The sequence below is a fragment of the Podarcis cretensis genome (assembly GCF_951804945.1).
Source record: "Podarcis cretensis genome assembly, chromosome: 3".
In the NCBI taxonomy this organism is placed as follows: Eukaryota; Metazoa; Chordata; class Lepidosauria; order Squamata; family Lacertidae; genus Podarcis; species Podarcis cretensis.
The window spans coordinates 82,609,666-82,631,443 of NC_137172.1; the positions used below are offsets into that span (position 1 = coordinate 82,609,666).

The window sequence follows — 21,778 nt, forward strand, 5'->3', positions numbered from 1 at the left end:
CCCTCCTGACTCACCTTGGAGACTGAGCACGTGCTCATAGCTGCGGCTCCAGCCCGCTCAACACACAGCGGCCAAACTCCACGAACGGGACTCGAGCCTCCTTTCCCGCCGCTTCCGGGGCCTGATTTGTATTCTTCCTTTCCCCCCTCTCTCTGAGAATGGTACGAGCCGGTCTAGTTTGTGTCCCTCCCAGTCATGTGACTCCCTCACTCCGCCATAGCCGGGCCAGAGAGAGGAAGGGAGGGAGGAGCCGGGTACGAATCTTTCGCGCCTGCCCTGCCAGACGGAAAGTGGTACAATCCGATTGGCGGCGGGAGCCGAGTGGCTCCTCCTCCTCCTCCCAAGAGCCGCGTCCACGGCAGGGGGTGGAGGGCGCGCCATGGCGGCGTGTCGATTTCGGAGGAGCATCGCTGCTCAGGTACCACTCCCCCTTCATTCTGCAGCCAAGGTGTCGGCTTTCGCCCTGCCCCGGCTCCTCGCCTTGGTTCCTGGTTCCTCCTTTCTACAGTGTTCCTGGAAAGATTGCTGGGATGGAAGAATGCAGCGGTTGCATAAGCTTCATTGCAGAGATAACAGCTCGCTAACTCCCCCCCCCCACACACACACACTGGTGAAAGATGGACAAGTTGGGGGGCGGGACACTGTTGGTCTCAGAAGTCGTGCGCCTTGACTTTGTCCTAACTAATATGGATCATCTGTTTTCAATCTAGCTTTCACATATTCTGGAGACGCCGCCAGAAAACTTGATTAAGTCAATATATGCTGTTCCAGTGTCAAGAAAAGGGTAGAGTTATTTCTAATTTATATTCTAATTATTTTAATTTCTTAAAATCTCTTTGCCATGGTAAGACAAGATGATGACTGAAAGTCAGGATGCTGCTAATATTTCAGTTAGCCATTATTTATAATTTAGGAATTTTTTAATAGAATTGTTATAATTCTTTTAGTGTTCAAAAGAAATCCAGTACAAATAAACATTAGCTATTTTCTCCCTTTCATTATTCATCTATTCTCCCTTTCATTACAGTTGCAGCAGCCACTATGGAGAAATTATCTTAACAATTTAGATTAATGTATACCTTGTAGATGTGAGCTGAATCTGTAATGTAAAAGGTTTTCCAAGTTTGCTTGGATACCATGTGGATGATAGCATACAATGCCTAACATCTGTACGTGTATTTGTCTTGGAAGACCACTCCCTGTGTTTGGTAATTGTATTGTAAAGTGTGCAAATAAATAAAGGTCTTTATGCCAGAATGCAGTAATAAAATAAAAGCTTCCCCCCTTAATTTCTTGCTTCTTTTTATTCATCCCCTAGGCAGGCGTGTGATTTCCAACTCTCTGTGAGTTCTGTGCTGGATGCTAGCTCCAGCAATTACTCAAAGTCAGATATTCAGCTTGAAGCCCAGAAGCTGGCAAAGAAGGTATGTAATGTGTTTATTCAATTAAAAACAGACCAGCATAGCCCCAGGGTGGGAAGCTTGTGGTCCTTCAAATGTTGCTACATAACAACATCCATCATTCCTCACCATACAGACTGGGGCTGATGGGAGGTGGAGTCCAACCATCTGGTGGGCCAAAGGTTTTCTTTAAAAAATAATAATAGCAATTTGTATTAATTTCCCCACAAAAGGCTATACAAAATCCTGTATGATATAGTATTATCAAAACAGGGTCTAATGACAATATACATAGTCCATATACAGCTATAGATCACGGTTGAATAAAAGCAGACATAAAACCAAAATAAATAAATCATAGGTATGTGAATGCATGGAAGGTAGAGACTGGGACTATTTATATAGCATAGACATAACGGTTAAACAGACCCAGAGGTTGTCCGTCCCTGATATAGCCTAAAGAAGTGGTTTTCAACCAGTGTGCCGTGGCACCCTGGGGTGCCTTGAATGATGGTCAGGAGTGCTGCAGGCAACACTGGCATTCGTCCTTCTTTCCTTGACCCCCGCCCTCCTTTGATGCCCTCTCACTTCTCTGCCTCCCAAAGGCTTACACGGCTGTTTGTTGCAGCAGCTCTGGCTCTAAGCTCCCCAGGCGAATGGTGCCTCTGGGGCTTGTCAGGGGGTGCTGGTTTCCAGAAGCTGAAGTGGCCTTGGAGTAAGCGGGCGAGGGAGTCCAGTCATCCAGTCCTTGCTGTTGGGAATGGAGTCTGGACAGACAAGTCCCAGGTGGCTGTGGGGCAGTGTAGCAGCAGTGGCTACCTGGAAGACTCCCAAGGAGAGGAGAGAAGAGAGGAGGCTGAGGGAACACTCCACAAAGTAGGGTGTTCGAAATAGGGTGAGAGGCTGCCAGCTCTGCAGGGCAAGGGGTGACATAACAGGGCTCATGAACCCCACTGGGGTGCCGCAGAAAGAATGTAGTTGGTCAAGGGAGCCATGGACTCAAAAAGGTTGGAAACCTCTGGCCTAAAGGCTGATTCCTGTGTTCTCTTTTTCTCCTTGCGCTTCTACTGCGCATATGGGGAGTGAGCAGGAAAATGGTTGCTTGCCTTCACCTTTGTATGTTGCAAATGATCAGGTGTTGGATACTGCAACCCCACAACTTATGCACCTCAGATTATGTCTGCCTTTTCCATGTTAACATCAGTGACTGTCTTCTGGACAACGCTCTACAAAGGTTTTACGATCACCATTTTTTATATAAAATTGTAATCTGGAAAGCAGTCGCTTTACTAATGCTCTACTCCTGAACACTCTTGTACTGTGTGTGTTAACTGTGGGGCCCTAAGCTGCTAACTGTGTGTGTTAGTTACATGTTTAAACGTATAGCTTAAACAACTTATACAAATTCTATGTCAGGTTGGAAGTCTAAACTTTTAATTGTAAGGCTCATTAGCAAATGACATGTAATGGGTGCTAAAAAGCACCATCTGCTGGTAGTGTTCGCATTGTTAATTGTGTAAAGGACATGCTATTCTCATCATTCAGCAGCAGTGAAAGACAACATAGTAGTTCTGAAATCTCTCAAAATATATGTATGGGATAATACTGATAACAAAACAGCGTCACTGTGCCACTCATTGATTGTGTAATCCACTGTTGTCAATGTGTTTTCATTTTAGTTAAAATGTGATCCAGTGGTGAGTGAAATCAGCGCAGGTGAAGGAACAGTAAACTTCACAATAAATCGAGAATTATTAGCAAAGGTAAGACCCAATATATATAAGCAGTGAAAATGCTATTGGAAAATGCTATGGGGGGGGGGAATCTAAATCAAGGTTTATGGTTCCAGTGTGGATACTACTCTAGAGCATTTAGATTGTAAACGTATACGTGTATTCTTAGAAGTAAGTCCCATTATGAGAGCCAGTGTGGTGTAGCAGTTAGTGTTGATCTAAGACCTGGGAGACTAGAATTCTAATCCCCACTCAGCCATGAAACTCACTTGGTAATTTTGGGTCAATCACTGTACCTTCAGCCTAGCCTACTTCACAAGCTTGTTGTGAGGATAAAATGAGGAGGAGAACTATGTATACCGCCTTGAGGAAAGTTGGGATATAAATGTAAATTTTTATTATTATTTTCAGTGGGGCTTAATACCTTGTACGTTGACGGTTACAGTCTTTATTTACACAAATGTTTGTTCCAAGGCAGGTAAAAAAATAAAAACAACTGAAATACAATAAAATCAGGAGGGGAGGGGGAGTGAAGCATACAACTGACACAGCAAACTTAAAACCACAACAGTCCATTTGGTTTTCATTTTACTAAGCTAAAAGCTGGGGAATCAGAAATTTAGTTAACATTGATTTGAACGAGGTGTTTAATGCCTGAAGCACTGAAATATGCTGCAAAACAAACCACCTTTCCCAGTTCACCAAGGGAGGGCACAGGAAACTAAACCGGAAGGCAGAATCCGAAGTAAGCTCTGGCTGCTGCCAATCTTCCAAGCCCACCACAGATATTTGATAACATTGTGTGGTGTCCCAGATGCTTGGAGAGTCAAAGCTGCTGGAGCTCTGGCCTCTTAAAATGAGCAGGCTTGATATCAAAGCAAAGCGTGAGTATAGATAGGGGTGTGGTAAAATTCTGAGAATCAGCAGTTCTCTGGGTAGCGGATCACACACTCGGTGAAACACTTCTCAAGTGAGAAACAACCGCTCCTTTTATTGTGCAATCCTGTATGTGTCTGCTTGAAAGGAAGGCCCATTGAGTTCCAAGGTAAGCGTGTGATCTTAACTTGGCTACTGCCCAGCAGAGCTTTACAGAACAGCAGGGTCTCAGCCACATGCACAGCCCTGTTGAGACTGCTGGCCAGGGGCAGGACGACACTTTCCCAGCTTGGGGTTGGTGCAGCAATTGGGCCTGGATCCCATTTTCAGACAAGTATTGTCTTCCAAAGCACCTCACATCAATCCTACTAAATTGACGCAAACCTCGGGCTTACAAGCAAAGAAGACAGGATACATGAGGGGAGACAAAAGGCAGGAAAAGGATAGTTTGACAGTACTAGTGTCAAGTGGTGAGTTGAAGTTCTGAAGTTAGCTGCTGTTGAGGTTAGACCTGTGAGTGGGAGATGTGTGCTTGATGGTTTATAGTTTTAACATGCTTGAAGTTTACTTTCAGGTGGAACTGATTGCTTTTTTGTGAAAGGAATATCAACCTGTTTCTGAAATTCTTATTGATGAATGCCTTTCTTTGTATTTCTAAGACAGTGTTGCAGCAAGTGTTTGAGGATGGCTCCAAGTATGGGATAAAGAGTGAACTTTTCTCAGGATTGCCAAAAAGAAAAATCCTGATTGAGTTTAGGTGAGTTCATAGGCACAATCATGAACATGTTTACTCAATGCAGATTACAACTTCAGTTCTTTTGAAGCATATTTCTAAAATGCCTGGGAGTCTGCAGTCTGGTTACACAAATATATTTGGCTATGGATCAACATAGATTCACTGGACTGAGTCTGGTTTTGTTTGCTTCTTTCGTTTCCATGCACTATGATGCTTGACTCAGTTTTTTTAGTCATCTTCTTGCTCCTTTCTCCAAAGTGACTGCTCTGGTTTGTGTCCCACTGTGGCCTGGGAAATATCTAGCTTGATCTATGTAGACTGGTAGTTTGATGGTCTTACCGCATCAAAAATGACAGCTGATAGTTCAAATTCTATTAGGGGATTGTATTCTTCCATGCTTACAGGTTTTCAAACATATTAAATACTCTCTTGTAGCATACCTGCTACATCCTCCCTTCCTCTCAACTCAGCTATGACACTAACATTTTCCCATTTAGTGAAATATATGAAAGAATACGCACATGAAGAGTATATGAATGAGCTATGGATTAGCGTATAAATCTCTGAAGGTAATGGGTTGTAGCCATTGCTGTGCTATCAGTTTTCTACTTACACAGTGAGAATTCTTCCTCTCCTCCCTTTGTGTGCCTCTAAAATATGCTCTTGCGGGTCCCCCAACTCTCTGGAGCACATTTTGAGGCTGTGTAGGGAGCTGCAGGTGGCAGGAGAGGAAGGGGAAGTTCTGTCGCGCGCATAGAAGTCTTGTTGTACAAAGGTAACTGCTAAAGTACATTTAGTTCTCGAGTAACAAAAAAGCTGCCAGTGCATTTTGGAATGGGGTTTTCTCCCAGAATCCCACTCTGTGGCTTTGCTTTTACTTTAATAGGTTGTTTTTGGAAATTACCATGCCAGTTGTATTTTCATTTTTCATTGTTTGGGGTAAACATAGAAACTATTTTGTTTGGGAGATGGTGCTGTGAGGACTGAGCATGTGTGTCTACACGTATGCCTTTTATGGACAAGGGGGAAAACAAACTTCAAATGGTAACTGTTGTTGTTTCTTGCAGTTCACCCAACATTGCAAAGAAGTTTCATGTGGGTCATTTGCGCTCTACAATAATAGGTAAGATAGCTGATGCTCTGTGTTCTATGCTCATATGACCGGCCTGCTTGCCATGGGTGTTTCCACCCCACCCCACCCCAACTTGTGGTGTCACAGTATGGATGGTTTGCCTTTGGCACCATAATAGGCTCCCAACACTGCTCTGGCTTATATGACTTGGGTGTTAATTTTGTTTAAACCTATCTTCGGGGTGGGTGGGTGTGTATAATTGTAAGCACTTCTTAGCTCTTTTAATGGTCTGCTCATGAATTGCCTTGAGACAGGTAATAGGCAATCAATTAATCAATAATCCTGATGTTGCACTATGGTTCTCTCCCTTTGTAATGTAGGCGTTCATAAGGAATTTGAGTCTCTCTGCAATAGCGAAATCAAAGGTCAGCCGTAGGAAAAGTCAGTCAAGTCAGGATTGAGACAGGCACTTAACAAAACAAGTTAAGACATTTATCCTAAAAAAAACTTGTGACATAGACCAGAGAGAATTTCTGTATCATGTGGGGAATGACTTTTCCCAGCTTTGGGTCCCGTACCCAATACAGAGGGGAGGAGACAAATTCACAGAGGATGCAGTAATAGGTGGGTCACAACTCTGAGATATGGATACATGACCACCTTTTGAATGCAGCTAGGGAAGAATTGCAACTCTGGATAGAGTCCAGTGGGATCACACTGAGATTCCATGTTTAATGAGAAACCGTTGTTGCACAAGGATGGCATGCTTGGGATTCTCTTTCAGCTATTATGCTCATTGCCTTCCAAGTTTAACCTCCTTGTGCCTTTTTTACCTATATGTAACATGGGAGTAATAACATTTACACAGTTAGAGGCGTCAAGTTACTGTGTTTCTGGGATAATGGAACACAATGCAAACATAAGCTCTTTAACATTGAATTAAATGTGTAGAAGAAATAGTGTTTCTGGAAAAGCACATTCAGACTATTTAGAGATCCAGCAGGAAACTGTCCTTATAGAGTCATTATATTTGGGGATGAAGTGTGCCGCTGGGATCAATAATTGTCACGTTCTGTTTTCAGGAAATTTCATAGCAAATATCAAAGAAGCAACGGGACATCATGTTACAAGAGTAAATTACCTTGGAGATTGGGGCATGCAGTTTGGTAAGTAATTCCCTCCCCCCCCCCTTTTCTCATTCAGGATATGAATAGTGCAGGAGTGGGGAACCCTTTTCAGTTCACGTGTTGCATTCCTTTGTGGGCGACCTTTGCGGGAGTGGCAGGTACATGCCAGTCTTGGTGGGAGCCAGAGGCAAAAGTCAGTGGAGCCATGAACATGGCGCTTCACTTGACACAATAGGCTGTATTTGGAGAATTTTACATTCAGAAACCTCCAACCTCTAGTCAGGCAGGAAAAAGGCATTGGAGCAGTCCAGGGACATGTTCCATCTTAGCAAACACAAAGCAAACAAACAAAACACACCTGAAAGGAGGTTTTAGAGCAGGAGCAGTGAGGGATCTGGCCTTGGGAGAGAGCTCTAGGAGCCTGAAGGAGAGTCCTGGAAGGTTATACATTTGTACCTTAGTTTTCAAACAGCTTAATTCTTGAACATTTTGACTCCTGTACTCCGCAAACCCAGAAGTGAGTGTTCTGGTTTGCAAACTATTTTTGGAAGCCAAATGTCCGGCGGGGCTTCCACTTGGCTGCAGCCAATCAGAAGCCGCGCTTTGGTTTCCAAACATTTTGGAAGTCGAATGAACTTCTGGAAGAGATTCCGTTCGACTTCCAAGGTACGACTGTATTCGAACTCTAAGCCTGAGGATCTCTGGTATAGTACGGAGGTAGCTGGTGAGGAGGAGCGCTGTGACCTGGCCTCCACCATCAGTGTGACATAGGGATTAATTGTGAGGTGCAACACTATGCTCTTGGCTATTCTACCCTTGATATTTGCTTAACAGGTTGGTAAGATTCTATTGCAGAAAAGTAGTCAAAAAATACTGTGTCATTAATTTGCAGTTCATGCAGTTATTTTGTTAACAAATACTGTATTGGCTACAATAACACAGGTTTGTTGGGAGCTGGCTTCCAGCAGTTTGGCTCTGAAGAAAAGCTAAAATCTAATCCTTTGCAGCATCTTTTTGAGGTACGTTAATCCACAGTTAAATAGTTTGAAAGAGCTTGAATCTGAAAGAGTGAGGTTAATCAGAGTGCATGCTCCAAAATGAAGATGAAATGTGGTTTTTAATTGTGTATGTTTGCGTGTTGCACACTGCTTATTTTTAAGTGAAATTGCAGTATATAAGTATTTTATTTATAAAAAAAAGTAATTGAGCCTTAAAATACTGTTTATTTTCACATTACATTTATTTAATTTTATACCACCATTCCTCTGGAGGCATACATAACTAGGGTTTCTGGAAAGATGGAATGACTATTAACATATCTCTAGCACAGACATGCCCTCTTTTAACTGAACACCTGTGTGGAATGAATGCTACAAGCATCTGATAGCTTTTTAATAGTGGTACTGTTTATTTGACAGTGTTTTAGATAACCTTGTTGGACAATTCAGACTCTGTTTTATCTTGAAGCTTCCTTTATACTGACTCAAACCATTAATTCCTTTAACATGGCAATTCTCCAAGGTCTCATGCCAGATATATTTCCCTGCTTCCTGAGATCATTGGCACCAAGTCATGATCACCAGGGATTGAACTTGGGACCATCTCAGTACAAAGCTGTGCTTCACCACTGCCTTATGTCCCTTTCCTAGTTGGAGAGAGTTCTCCGAGTTAATACTGACCCATATTTTTCACTCGTTTCCTTTAGGTTTATGTACAGGCCAATAAAGCATCAGAAGAGGAGGAAAACATTAAAAAGCTGGCGCAAGATTTCTTTAGAAGATTGGAGGCGCGTGAAGAACAAGCCGTGTCATTGTGGCAACATTTTAGAGACATTAGCATTGACGACTATGCCCGGATGTACAAGGTGCTAACTCAGGTCCATTTTTTCAGTATTTATATATCATTAGCAGCCTCACATCTGGCATTGCTTGGGAATTCTAAGAAGCACACAAAATCAGTATGGTTTCAAAAGTTCAGTTCGCCACCTTGATTCCGAATGACGCACGTACAGAAATTAAGGTCATCTTTGTCTCATGGTAACACTGTTTTCCTTTTGTCCTGGTGGGGCCATTCAGCGCCTGGGAGTGTGCTTTGATGAATATTCTGGAGAATCATTCTACCAGGAGAAAAGCCAAGAAGTCTTAAAGATGCTGGACGCGAAAGGACTCCTTAAGAAAACTCAGTACGAACAGGTTCTTCTGTTTACAGCTTTTGAACCATCTGCCATCCTCACCTGTCCTGCTTATCTGAACTTTGGGTTTTTGGGGCAGAACAACTAATGTAAATTTTACCTTTGTACAGTAGGCTGATTTCTACACCCATTCACACACCCCTCTGTGTCCTCCATCCAGACAAGCGAAAGGTGTTATCATGGTTCAAGTGCACATTCTAGCCAGGCACAAGCAGTTAGCAAAACAGGGCCAGAGAGGGATGTTGCCTAGGGAGAGTTTTGAGGGCCAGATGGAGAGGTGTAGAAGGCTGCCTTTGGCCCCTGGCCTCAGTTTCCCTACCCATGCTTTGTGCAGGGAAGGACCATGTATTGAATTGATACTGATATTCATAATAAAGTGAAAAGTTTGCTCTAGGTTGTTAGGGTTGGCAGTCTGCAGGCAGGTGAGAATGGGGAGGGTGAAGGTAATGTAAACGTGATGGCTTCATTATTATTTTTATTTAATTTATCCGTCACTTATCAAAAATGCAGCTTCTAAAAACAATTTAAAACCAGAGATGATTTTTTTTTTAAAAAGCCAACAATACAAAAGGCATAAAATGCTCATCTAACAATGAATTAATGAGAACAAAGTCCTAAAGATCAATACCACCACAGAGGGCAGTATTAATTCATTGAAGACCTGAGTAAACAGAAAATCCTGGTGCTTAAAAACTGACACCAAGTGCACCAAGTATATCTCCCTGGGAATAGCATTCCATAGAAAAGGCCCATTCTCATGTGACCACCCTCCATACTTCTCTTGTGTGGGGTGTATAGGATCTGGCCTGGTTCGTAGAGAGAGAAGCATAGACATTTCCCATATAGGTGATCAGTGAGGTGTGAGAGTGAGCTGGAGGGTACAGTAAAGTTGCTGAGGAAAGGGAGTAATCGCCTTCTTTTTGTGAAAAGTCCCTCTTGCCCTAATCATCCTTGTTTGAAAAGAACCTTAATTCTGGATAGTGGGGGGGGGAATTACTGAGAAATAAGTGTGATTGTAGAATTGTGATCACAAGCTGCAGTCCTAACCCATGCACCTAGGAGGAAGCCTCGTTGAATTAAAGAGGACTTACTTTTGAGTACACTATGGTTAGAAGTGTGCTGTGAGATTATGACTATTCATCTGTGTATCGCATATGGTTGCTTCATTGTTTTCTGTTTCTCCATTTTTCTAGAGAAGGAACAGGAGTGGTTTACCTATCAGAAAAGGAGGACTGTTCTGCTGTGATGCGGAGTGATGGAACCTCGCTCTACCTAACGAGGCAAGTGTTACTCTTTTTGCCTCATTTTTTAGCAGTAACTTTAATACAATAAAAACAAAAGCATAAAAGAATTTGGCAAAAAACCACACCCAGAACTGTCACCCACACTAAAAACTCTCTGAAATAAAAAAATGAAGGAGTTCTATAGCCTAGGTGCTGCCATAGAAATGGCCCAGCATTCTGATGCTATTACAGAGCAATCCTATACGTATCCACTCCAAAGTAAGACCTGTTGAGTTAAATGGGACTCCAGCCTACCTGGTGAGATGCTTCTCAGTATAGAGTTGCAGCCAACATGACAAAATATTGACCAGTGGCAAATCATAATCGCAAAAGGATTAACAATGAGCAAGTTAAAGTTTGTTTAATTTTGGAAAGTTTCGTTTGGTCTTATAGTCATACCTTGGTTTTCAAACAGCTTAGTTCTCGAACATTGTGGCTCCCAAATGCCGCAAACCCAGAAGTGAGTGTTCCCGTTTGCGAACTGTTTTTGGAAGCTGAACATCTGACGGGGCTTCTGCGGCTTCCAGAAGCCAATCAGAAGCCGCGCTTTGGTTTCCGAAAGTTTTGAAAGTCAAATGGATTTCCGGAATGGATTCCGTTTGATTACCGAGGTACGACTGTATTTGTGTTTCTTTTCCAGAGATCTTGCTGCTGCTGTAGACAGAGTGGAAAAATGGAATCCTGACACTATGATATATGTGGTAAGTCTGGCTGTCCTGCAGACTGGTGGGTGTACAGCAGGGCTGGCTAGCTCCCCAGCCCGTCAAACACATAATTCTGATTCGGCCCTCAAACCCCACTGACTTTGGCAGCAGCAAAAGGAAAGATAAAATGAAAGTAGATATATTGCTGGGGTGAGATTGGCTTGCGGGGCAGGGATGGAAGCTTCTGCTGGAGGGACGCCATTGGCTATAGCCCAGAATCTCTGGCACAACCTGTGGCCTGAACAAAGAAAAAGGTGAAAGCTTTCAAAGTTGTGAGGGTGGAGTTTTTCTGACACTTTTTTGGAAATGGGTGGTGGTCCCAAGACTGAATCTTTCGGTCGAGTTTGATCTCGCATACCTGACTGCTTTTCCAAAGTTTATGTTAGAAGATCATGTTCTCAGGTACACAAGTTTCATCCTCACTTCATCTCCATTATTTGTCCCACCTTGGATATGAACATTTTCACTTGTGTGTCTGTTTGAATGTACATTTAATGATTCTTTTTTCCCCTTCTCCAAGACAGATAAAAGCCAGATCCCTCATTTTCAACAGGTCTTCCAGATACTAAAATTAATGGGTTACCAATGGGCAGAAAGGTAAATGTGTACTTGCCTATCTATATCTATAGCAGGGTTGCCATACGTCCTATATTCAACCCCCTTAAGCAGCGTCCAGGCAGAAATTGCTGAAATGCCGAGGGAAAACTGGACATATGGTCATCCATGTCGCTAGTAAAAGCTCAACAACTTATCTATCCAGATTTTCGATTTTTTAAATATATGGCAACCATTTTATATATATATATATATATATATATATATATATATATATATATATGCCTTCATGGCATACTAAGGCTTTGAAGATACCCTATTGAAGGAATTCTGTGTTGAGTTCTTCTGATTGCTCAGTCGGTGCAAGCATTTATGTTTGCCAGAAAGAATGATCTCCCTTCTCCTCCACCTCATGTTTGTACATGTGTCTAGATATTAAGAACTACAAAGTAATTTCTTTCTGGGCACAGTTGTGAATCCCAAAATGCGCTGACATTATCTCTGTTCAGAAGGAATAACATTTTTAGTTTATGCACTTTGGAAAATGCCACTTTTCCCCCTTTATGGTGGTAAAGTAAAACAACTGAAGTTTCTGGTCCCCTGTCTTCCTGCAGGTGCCAGCATGTGCCCTTTGGAAGAGTTCAAGGAATGAGGACACGGAAAGGAGAAGTGGTTTTCCTTGACGATGTTTTGGATGAAGCTCGCTCCATGGTGATAGAACAAAGTGCTTCTGCAAAAAGTTAGCTGATCAGTCTCTCTTATTAACGTAATGTTTGTGTAAATGGAAATGCCTGCCTGGCCTTAGCATTTTTGTTGTGTCCTCCAAGTCCAACAAATGGTGCTTAACATTAGCTACAATTAGTTTCAAACAAGACAACTTCAAACCTTGGTTTCTAAGCTGACTTGTTAAAATTCCCTATAGGCATTGACCAATGTGCCAGTTCAGATGGCACAGTGACCTGCGGTTAACCAAAAACAGATGTGAAAACTTGTGAACTCCTTCTGCTACTTAAGCAGGAGGAGCATAAGGGAGTTCGCAAGGAATCTGCAAGCCCAGGAGAACGCTCATATATGCTTCGCCAATCCACAGTTTAGTGTGACATTGAAATGCAGCCATTGGCACTCTCCCCACCTCACCTTTTGTTATCTACTTAGCAACCAAAGAACTGGACAACCCTCTTGAGACAGCTGAGAGGATTGGGCTCGCAGCGTTTATCATTCAGGTCTGTTGATGCTGTCATCCTTTCATGAGAAAATGTAAAGTGATGCTGTCCGGGTTTACAAGATGCTTGAATAACTTACCATTTCAGGACTTCAGGGGCCTCCTATTATCTGATTATCAGTTCAACTGGGATCGTATTCTTCAGAGCCGAGGTGATACTGGTGTCTTCCTGCAGTACACACACGCCAGACTGCACAGGTAAGAGGTGCAGTTGAAAATGGCCAGAGTCTGGGTCAGGGTCTGTTGTTCCAAGAAAACCTCAGGGGGCCAACCCAAAGCCTTGGCCACAACTAAAACAACTCTTTAGATCCCAGCCACTGTTTCTTAATCTTGGGAATTAGGATTCGCAATCTCCTCAAGTGCTTTTTGTTCGGTTTTAGCAAAACTGTTCCATTAAATGCAATGAAAATATTAATGAAAAGGCAATGTGGCTCTTTTCCATTCAGTAAAATTGTGTAGACGTTTTAGATGTTTAATATTTCTGTTGTCTTTTTCTCCACCCAGTTTAGAAGAGATGTGTGGAGCAGTCAATCAGGCATCTCACATAAACGCTGCATGCCTACAAGATCCACAGGCTATTTCGCTAATTCAGCACCTTCTCAGGTATTCAGAATATAGGTTGCAAACTTCTGCTTGCTTGTTCACTTAGTTGCTTGCTTAATTGAGAGCTGAAGTTTCATTAGATACAATGGCTCCATTGTTTTATTAAACCAAAGCTTATTGTTATGTGTGAACCCTGCCCAGCATCTTAACTATGATTTCTTTACTGCCATAATCGGAAGTAATTATTGTTGGCATATAAACTTTAGTTTAATTAAGGCCTTCTGTTTTGTGTAAACCCAACAGCTGGAAAACAAAACATACTTTTTTCTGTGAGAAACAAGACATGGTTTCCTTGATGACTTATGATTAACTTGTGATTTGCCGTGACTGCAAACTAAGTTTTGGAGATATTTTTAAATTTTATATAACCTCAGGCATTTTTGACTGGAGAGACAATTCATAAATAACATCAAAAAGAGGCAAATTGGCCTCAGAGAGACACCACTCTCCAACTCAGGGGGATATAGCTTGGTGGCCAGTATAGGAAGGTGATAGAAGGACCTATACTAATACTAATACTAATACTAATACTAATACTAATACTAATACTATACTATACTATACTATACTATACTATACTATACTATACTATACAGTGGTACCTCGGGTTAAGTACTTAATTCGTTCCGGAGGTCAGTTCTTAACCTGAAACTGTTCTTAACCTGAAGCACCACTTTAGCTAATGGGGCCTCCTGGTGCCACCGGAGCCTGATTTCTGTCCTTATCCTGAAGCAAAGTTCTTAACCTGAAGCACTATTTCTGGGTTAGTGGAGTGTGTAACCTGAAGCATGTGTAATCTGAAGCGTATGTAACCCAAGGTACTAATACTATACTATACTATACTATACTATACTATACTGCTCAGACTGCGCATCATGTCTATTAGATTGTGAGACTCCAGGCACAGGCTACCTCATCCTTTAATATACCTACATTGCTTAGAAAATCACATGTGTTCCATTAGTGTTAAATGAGAATAAGTATCGGAATATAGATGTGACCTGGGCGTACCCTAGCTATGATCAGATTCTGAAGTATGTGTCAGCTATTCTATTTATTTCTCTTCAGGTATGATGAGATTCTTTACAAGTCTTCTCAAGATCTCCAGCCCAAGCATATTGTTGCCTATCTCCTTAAACTAAGGTAGGTGAGTGGGTGAGAGAAACGTCTTACCCTTTGACAAGAATTCAGCCTACTTAAAAAAATTAAAAAATCAGACTTGATAAGGAGTAAGGTAAACGTAAAGGTACCCCTGCCCATACGGGCCAGTCTTGACAGACTCTGGGGTTGTGCGCCCATCTCACTCAAGAGGCCAGGGGCCAGCGCTGTCCGGAGACACTTCCGGGTCACGTGGCCAGCGTGACATCATTGCTCTGGCGAGCCAGAGCCGCACACGGAAACACCGTTTACCTTCCCGCTGGTAAGTGGTCCCTATTTATCTACTTGCACCCGGAGGTGCTTTCGAACTGCTAGGTTGGCAGGCGCTGGGACCGAGCAGCGGGAGTGCACCCCGCCGCAGGGATTCGAACCGCCGACCTTTCGATCGGCAAGTCCTAGGCGCTGAGGCTTTAACCCACAGCGCCACCTGCGTCCCTTGATAAGGAGTAGTTTGATAAGCTACAAGTTTAGGTTTACAAGTTTAGATAACCACAAGTTTAGGTTCAAGGTATAGATTTGGCTCTAAATAAAGCCTAAACTTCCTCAAGTTTGGAATGAGGGTCTGTGAATCTAATTATATCAAACTACTGATAAGGAGTAGTTTGATATAATTAGATTCACAGACCCTCATTCCAAACTTGAGGAAGTTTAGGCTTTATTTAGAGCCAAATCTATACCTAGAACCTAAACTTGTGGTTCACTGAAGAATGAACTTCTTTAGATTGAACATTTGAGCATTGTTTCACATGTTAATACTGCATTTCCATTAATAATAATAATAATAATAAGCCTCAGAAGAGAATGCATTCTGTGAATCAGGCTTGAAAACTTTGAAATGTGCCTTCAGTCAAGTGTTATTTCATTTCCCACCCTTAATGAGCCACCCCTGTCTTTCTGGCACACTGTCCAGGAAACTCTGTGCAAATTCATAGAACTTGAATCTGCCTCAACTAGAAAAACCAGTTACTTTTAATGGTCTGTTAAGTCCATCATCTGAGTCTGATAAAGACATTTTGCCCCAAGGCACCTCATGAGCTGATTTCAGTCCAGTGACTGAGGCCAACAGTGCATAGTGTCAATAGAACTGAAATGTACATGACATTTCAAGCTTATTTGCTTTTATGGGGGTGAGGGGAAGACTCTGCAGAAGCATCTTCAATGTATTGCACAAGTATTAGCAGGCTCTTCATGTACAACTTCTGCAGGAGGGCTAGAGCTATGCATTAGTGACTGTTTCGTGCCATTGTATCAGTAATAACTTTAACTGTGGGATCTGCAAACAAATGTGTGGTGGTGTCCTTCCATTTCCCAGAATGCACGGTCTGGTTTTCCTATTCACTCCCTGCAAAAGTATCTTATGGCCGCTGAGCATGTTCAGTCAACGGTGGCTGTGTTGAGGTGCTCCCACCCCGGTTTTGTGCCCCCTAAAGTTGTGGGTTTGTTTTTGTTTTTACTTCAGCAAAGGTTTCCCTCCTTTAAAAACAAGGGCAAAGATTTTTCCAAGCCTGATGATTATTCCTTGTGGATTCAGAGATCCACAAGTATAATTTTAAAAAATTAAATAAAAATGTATTTGTGGTATTATTTGAGTGCATTCCTGTGCAAGTGTGGCGAGGCAATAGTTCTTCCAGTGGAGGATTGCAGTGCCTTGGGGATGGCGTTAAATCAGGGCTGAGGAACCTGTGGCCTTCCAGATGTTTCTGGACTCCCACCATCTCTGGCCATTAGCCACGCTGCCTGGAACTTATGTGAGTTTAGGAGTCAGGCAACCTCTGGGAAGCCACAGCTTCTTCCTTCTCCCTCCATATTACAGTATGAGAAACATAGTGAGTAAATTATCAAATTCCAGTGGCCTATAAAAAGGTATTGAGGAAAACCTTGTCAAACAGAAGAAACTCTTCCGGTTTGGGAGGAGTCGCTTCTCACGTAATGCTCATCTTAATAGGTCAGAAAATGACTGTTCTATTGGCAGAAGGATCCAAACTGTGGTGGTTTCTCTGTTGGTAGCCCTTGTGTTATAGAACTCAAGCTGCTCTTAAGTAAATTTCATTGGTAACAAAGCTGAATGGCAAGGTAAATAGGGGTGATCGGGCGTACTCTTTCACATCACCAAGTTGGATCACACAGTTGACAAGGCCTATTGTGATGGAGCAGGGAGTGCTCTACCTTCCGAGCAACTCTGTTGCTTTCGTTTTCCCATTCATTAATGAAACACTCATCCCTTCCCCCACCCGCAACCCCTTTTATTTTCAGAGAAACAGAAACCAACCTGACTGGGGAAATGCCCAGAGCTCGAATGGACAGGTCTAGCTTTTAAAACAGAGTAGATTATTTTCACAGTGGACTCCAACCACCGTGATTTGAGGGAGGGATGTTGAAGTAAATACCTAGGTCGTTTTCTCTTGAGTTTGGGCTACGAGAGCAGCATGCAAGTGCCAGAGTTAGGCAAATTGGAGTGGCTTGCAAAAGTCAGATCACCTAGCAGAATAGCCACTGGATCTGTTTGTTTGAACTCTGGCAAGTTTCTTACCCAGGGGACCTTCCTCATGTACCCAGTTTTCAAACTAATTGCTTCCTCCGCAAAAAGAAAGAAAGAAGGGATTGTGATGTCTATTTTTCCACTCCAAAATGGTTACTTCCACCTTTACAGGAGAACTGCTTTATCTCTCTCTTGGAAATTTGGCAGGCTTCATCCCTCTCAAGTAGGAGCAACTAGGTTTGAAATTTGCATCCAATTCTGGCAGAGAATGAAAAAGTTTCAAACTTTTTTAAAAAAACTAACATCAAAGGTTCCCTACATGGAAATGCATTAATTTCCATGATGCCTGATCCATTTGGTAGGTTTAATCCACTCTGAGGGGTCATTTGCTTGCAAATGTCATTCACTTATATGTGAGGAGTAAATAAAGTTATAGCAGTTTATAGATTTCCCCATGAGAGTGAATGGGGAGGTGGATAAAACCGAGTTTCATATCCAACGGATCAGATTTGGGCCCCTAAAATGGAATTGAATCAGAACAACACACAGCTGATCCAAACAGATTGGGTTCTTTAAAAACACTAGATGCAATGCAAATCTTGGGTTCACTGCACATCCCTAGCAAATGCCAGTAAGTTTAGATGCGTACTGAGGGTTGTAGCTTTTAAAGAGTTTGTTTCATATCTCTGTTTCTGTTTCAGTCACTTAGCAGCTGTGGCTCACAAAATGCTACCCGTGAAAGGCAGTGTTCCGGAACTAGCAGAGGTAAAGTAAAAGAGATGCTATTTGAATAGAATGCGTTACTCGTGAGATGTGTTACAAAGAAGTACATTCTGGCAGTCTGTTGAAGGATGGGGTATATATCAAATAAGCACTATATTTTTCGCTCTATAAGACGCACCAGACCATAAGACGCACCTAGTTTTTGGAGGAGGAAAACAAGGAAAAAAATGTTCTGAATCCCAGAAGCCAGAACAGCAAGAGGGATCTGGCTTCTGGGATAGCCTCTTGCTGTCCTGGCTTATGGGATATGAAGGGAATGAAGGCTCCGCCTGCCCGGAAGGAAGGAGCTGCACGCGGCTATCCCATAAGCCAGGACAGCAAGCAAGATTGCAGCGCAGCCTCTCCTGGGCAGCGGGAGGAAGGCTCCCCCAAGAGCCGCGCTCCCTTTAAAGAGCGCACGGAGTGTGTTTGCAGCTCTTGGGGGCTTTTCCCCGAGGAGGGGGAAGGGACTGACAGGCCGTGTCACGCTCCACGTGGCTCTTTAAAGGGAGCACTGAGCAGAGTCTCCCGCCTGCATTCGCTCCATAAGACACACACACACACACACACACACACACACACACTTTCCCTTTTTAGGAAGGGAAAAGTGCGTCTTATAGAGCAAAAAATACGGTACATAATTTTTTTGGTTTAGTTTAAAATGTTTTCCTGCCCCATACTAATAATTGTAGGGGTGAGGAGATACATTGCTTAAATAAGCCGTTTTCTGCAATTGCCACGTGTTTCTTTAAGCCTTCTCCTTAGCATGGAGAATCTTTCCCATTTTGGTTAGACTTCAGCTTTCTCAGGCTTTTTGTAGCCAAAGACAATAAATCTACCCACTTCCCCCCTTATAGTGCCACTCAAAATACTACCAATACTATAGATATGTGAACTGTTCTAAACAGAGGCAGAGTGAAAAGCGGTTTGGTTTGGTGTGGTTTTGTTTTTCCTTTTGAGATGATACAAACGGGGTTAGTGAGTTAATAAACTCTACCAATCCTTGTTGGAAAAGACTATTTTCTGCTTGTCTTTATTCCCTATTTTGGCAGCACACCAAGGTAGTGCACCAAATCAAAACAGCGTTAAGACAAAAAACGTGTGGCACTAATGTTTGAGTTTACCTTTTAAAATAAGCTCCGGCTGCTTAATCAACTAAAAATACAGCTGCAGGCTTAACAGCGCAAAATTATATACCTACTCAGAAGCTTCAGTGAGCTCAGTAGGACTTACTCCCAAATAAGGTTGCAGTCTAAATAAATCCGTTTAGGCTGCAATACTACACACAACTGCTGGCAGTACGTCCCATTGTACTCAAAAGACGTGAGTGGACACATAATAGGGTTTGCACTGTTACTCGGGGCAAATTAATTAATCACAAACTTGGAGCAGATTTAACCTACCAGGTAGATTTCTTGCAACTGTGCTGAAAAGAAACTGCTCCAATGTATGTGGTCAATTCTCCCCTTCATCTGTCTTCAACTTGACAGCACCCACCAGAGCCTTCTGTCCACCTTTATTTGTGAAACATAAAAGCATATTGCCTTTGGTATATTTACTGATGTAGGCGAGGCAGGATGTAGGATATCCTTGTATTTCATCAAGAGGCCATTGTCCTGAAACAAGTATTTTCACTTTTTTCTTCCTGGTGCCATAGACCGTGTATCACTGGATAGATTAGCCTTCTGTACTGGCTGGGGTGCATAGAAGCGATAGTCCAAAACACCTGCAAGGCACCAGCTTGGGGAAGGCTGAGCTAGGTGTATTAGGACCACTTCATGTATTGTAATTTTAGATTAAGACTTCTTCACTATGCATGAGCATGTCTTCCATGCAGCATTTCCATAGTCAGGGTGTGCGCACGCATATGTACTTCACATCATACGGTTTGTAGTGTATTTGCTGCCCTAAAAATACATTCACTGCAGAGAGGTAGGTAACGTTCAGCTGAAATAGCATTCAACCTACTTCTCATTATGCATGGGGAACAAGGATACAAATATAGGCGTGTGTCTGTGAAACAGATAATAGCAGACTTTCAGCATTACTAGGATTAAACTCTGGAAGAAACAGCTGTTGGTGCAAAGTGGGCATCTTAACATTTGTTGTTATTCTTTAGTAGTTTGTAATTCTGCTATGGTTGAACATGCACCAAACATTCTAGATTTACTGAATTAATTCTGTTTAAGGGAGCTATGGATAAAAATTGATTAGTGTCCTCCTCTTCCCCACCTTTTATTTTTCCAGGCAAGGCTCTGTTTGTTCCAGGCTGTTCGCTCCGTTCTGACTAACGGAATGAAGCTTCTAGGAATCACACCTGTTAATAAAATGTAAAGAGAAGATCTCCTGCACTGCATATTCTAAACTATACGAGTACTGAAGACTAGCTGTTATTCTTACTTCTCTATATTGCCTGGACCAGAGGTGGGAAATGTGTGGACTTTTAAGATGTCTTTGGACTCCCACCAACCCCAGACAATGGATCAGAGATGAAAGGAGTTGTAGTCTAGCAGTACCTAGAGACGAGATCATTGGACACAGACAGCATTAGCCACTGAAGAACGGATCCCATTCCCTTTTGCCATTGTATTATTTTGTCTGTATTATTCTTATGAGAAGAGCTAGTCCTTTCATTCTCACCCCTTTCTTCAAAATATGTCGTGGGGAGGAGGTTGCTGTCCTTGTAAAACAAATGTCACAGTAAAATGTAAAAAAAACAACCCAAAAAACCCACAGCAAATGCAAAAAACAGCTACAGCAAGTTCAGTGTACCTTGTGGACAATAAAGCAATCTTAAAATCTAAAGACCTTTCTATCTTTTTTTGTTTTAAGTGCCCAACAGAGCCAAGAAATGACGTAAGTGCCTAGCCGCTGATAGGACATTGATTCAAGCAGAGCAGAGTTGGGCAGTCTGCCACAGAGAAGGTCTAGGAGCAGCCCTCATGTCCCTGTATAATCCATCTTGCATAACTGGACAAGAACTACTGCGTTAAGACTACTGGCGTAGAACAAAAAGGATTTATAGCATAACCCAAGGAACACAAGTTTGCTGTATGAATGTCAAGGTAAAAATTAAGATTCTAGCCCCTTAGATTGCCATGTCTAGAATTTAAGACCTCCTTTCCAGTCTTAGTTTCTCCACTTGAGAAGCTTACACACTCCTAATTGTTTAATTATCAACTTTACATCTTTACAAAGCTGCAGAAAAGCTAAATCAAAACACCGTCCTTCATGAATTTCAGTGTTGGATTAAGTTGACAAAAATGAAAAACTACATTAAGTAGCATTAAATACTGTCCCACCCCCATTAAATTTTATTTGATGCAAGAACAAAGGGCTCAAACCCAAATGAACTCTGCACTACCTAACTTGCACAAAAAATTATTTAGCACTCTCAGAATATTAGATGTGCAACAAAAGCATAAGTATTATAGAAAATGATATTAAAAACCCAGTCACAACAGAAAAAAATCCTCTTACGAGCAGCAGCTTCATTTTTTTCCTTCCTGCTTTCGCAGAGTGGATTCAGCAGATCAAAAGCTTAAAAGACATAGAATCCATTTCAGCTACACCTATGTTCACTTCAACAATCAGATGACAGCATTCTGTTCCCACACACCCCACTTCCCCTCACAACACTCATCTTGGTTTCATTTTGGCTACGACAGCTAGCTAATTATCGGAGTAGTTCAGTATGACAATATGAAAGCCAAGGCACAAGCAGATACAATGGTACCTCGGGTTAAGTACTTAATTCGTTCTGGAGGTCCGTTCTTAACCTGAAACTGTTCTTAACCTGAAGCACCGCTTTAGCTAATGGGGCCGCTGTGCCGCCGGAGCAAGATTTCTGTTCTCAGCCTGAAGCAAAGTTCTTAAC

General features: G+C 42.3%; 2 protein-coding genes across 5 annotated transcripts in view; one reads left to right on the top strand and one right to left on the bottom strand.

Annotated features, from left to right (window-relative positions):
• Positions 1-138, bottom strand: part of ORC3 (origin recognition complex subunit 3) — a 43,555-nt gene extending 43,417 nt beyond the window's left edge. For 2 of the 3 annotated variants that reach the window (XM_079970440.1, XM_079970439.1), the window contains exon 1: positions 15-138. In XM_079970440.1, coding sequence (XP_079826566.1) covers positions 15-38 — 24 coding nt within the window. In that variant the 5' untranslated portion in view covers positions 39-138. The remainder of the gene's footprint in view (positions 1-14) is intronic. The other variant, XM_079970442.1, reaches the window with a different exon arrangement.
• On the top strand, positions 25-20,621 carry RARS2 (arginyl-tRNA synthetase 2, mitochondrial). 2 transcript variants are annotated; one of them, XM_079970482.1, is made up of 20 exons: positions 25-161; positions 711-784; positions 1,319-1,424; positions 3,080-3,163; positions 4,669-4,766; positions 5,813-5,868; positions 6,900-6,983; positions 7,887-7,963; positions 8,650-8,808; positions 9,020-9,126; positions 10,329-10,415; positions 11,059-11,119; positions 11,643-11,719; positions 12,292-12,416; positions 12,833-12,900; positions 12,988-13,097; positions 13,404-13,502; positions 14,571-14,645; positions 17,841-17,904; positions 20,149-20,621. In XM_079970482.1, the coding sequence occupies exons 1-20, from the start codon at positions 159-161 to the stop codon at positions 20,233-20,235; spliced, it is 1,701 nt and encodes a 566-aa protein (XP_079826608.1). In that variant the 5' UTR covers positions 25-158; the 3' UTR covers positions 20,236-20,621. The 2 variants fall into 2 exon arrangements, with proteins under 2 accessions (XP_079826608.1, XP_079826607.1); XM_079970481.1 differs by lacking the exon at positions 25-161 and adding an exon at positions 259-418.
• The last annotated feature ends 1,157 nt before the right edge of the window (positions 20,622-21,778 follow it).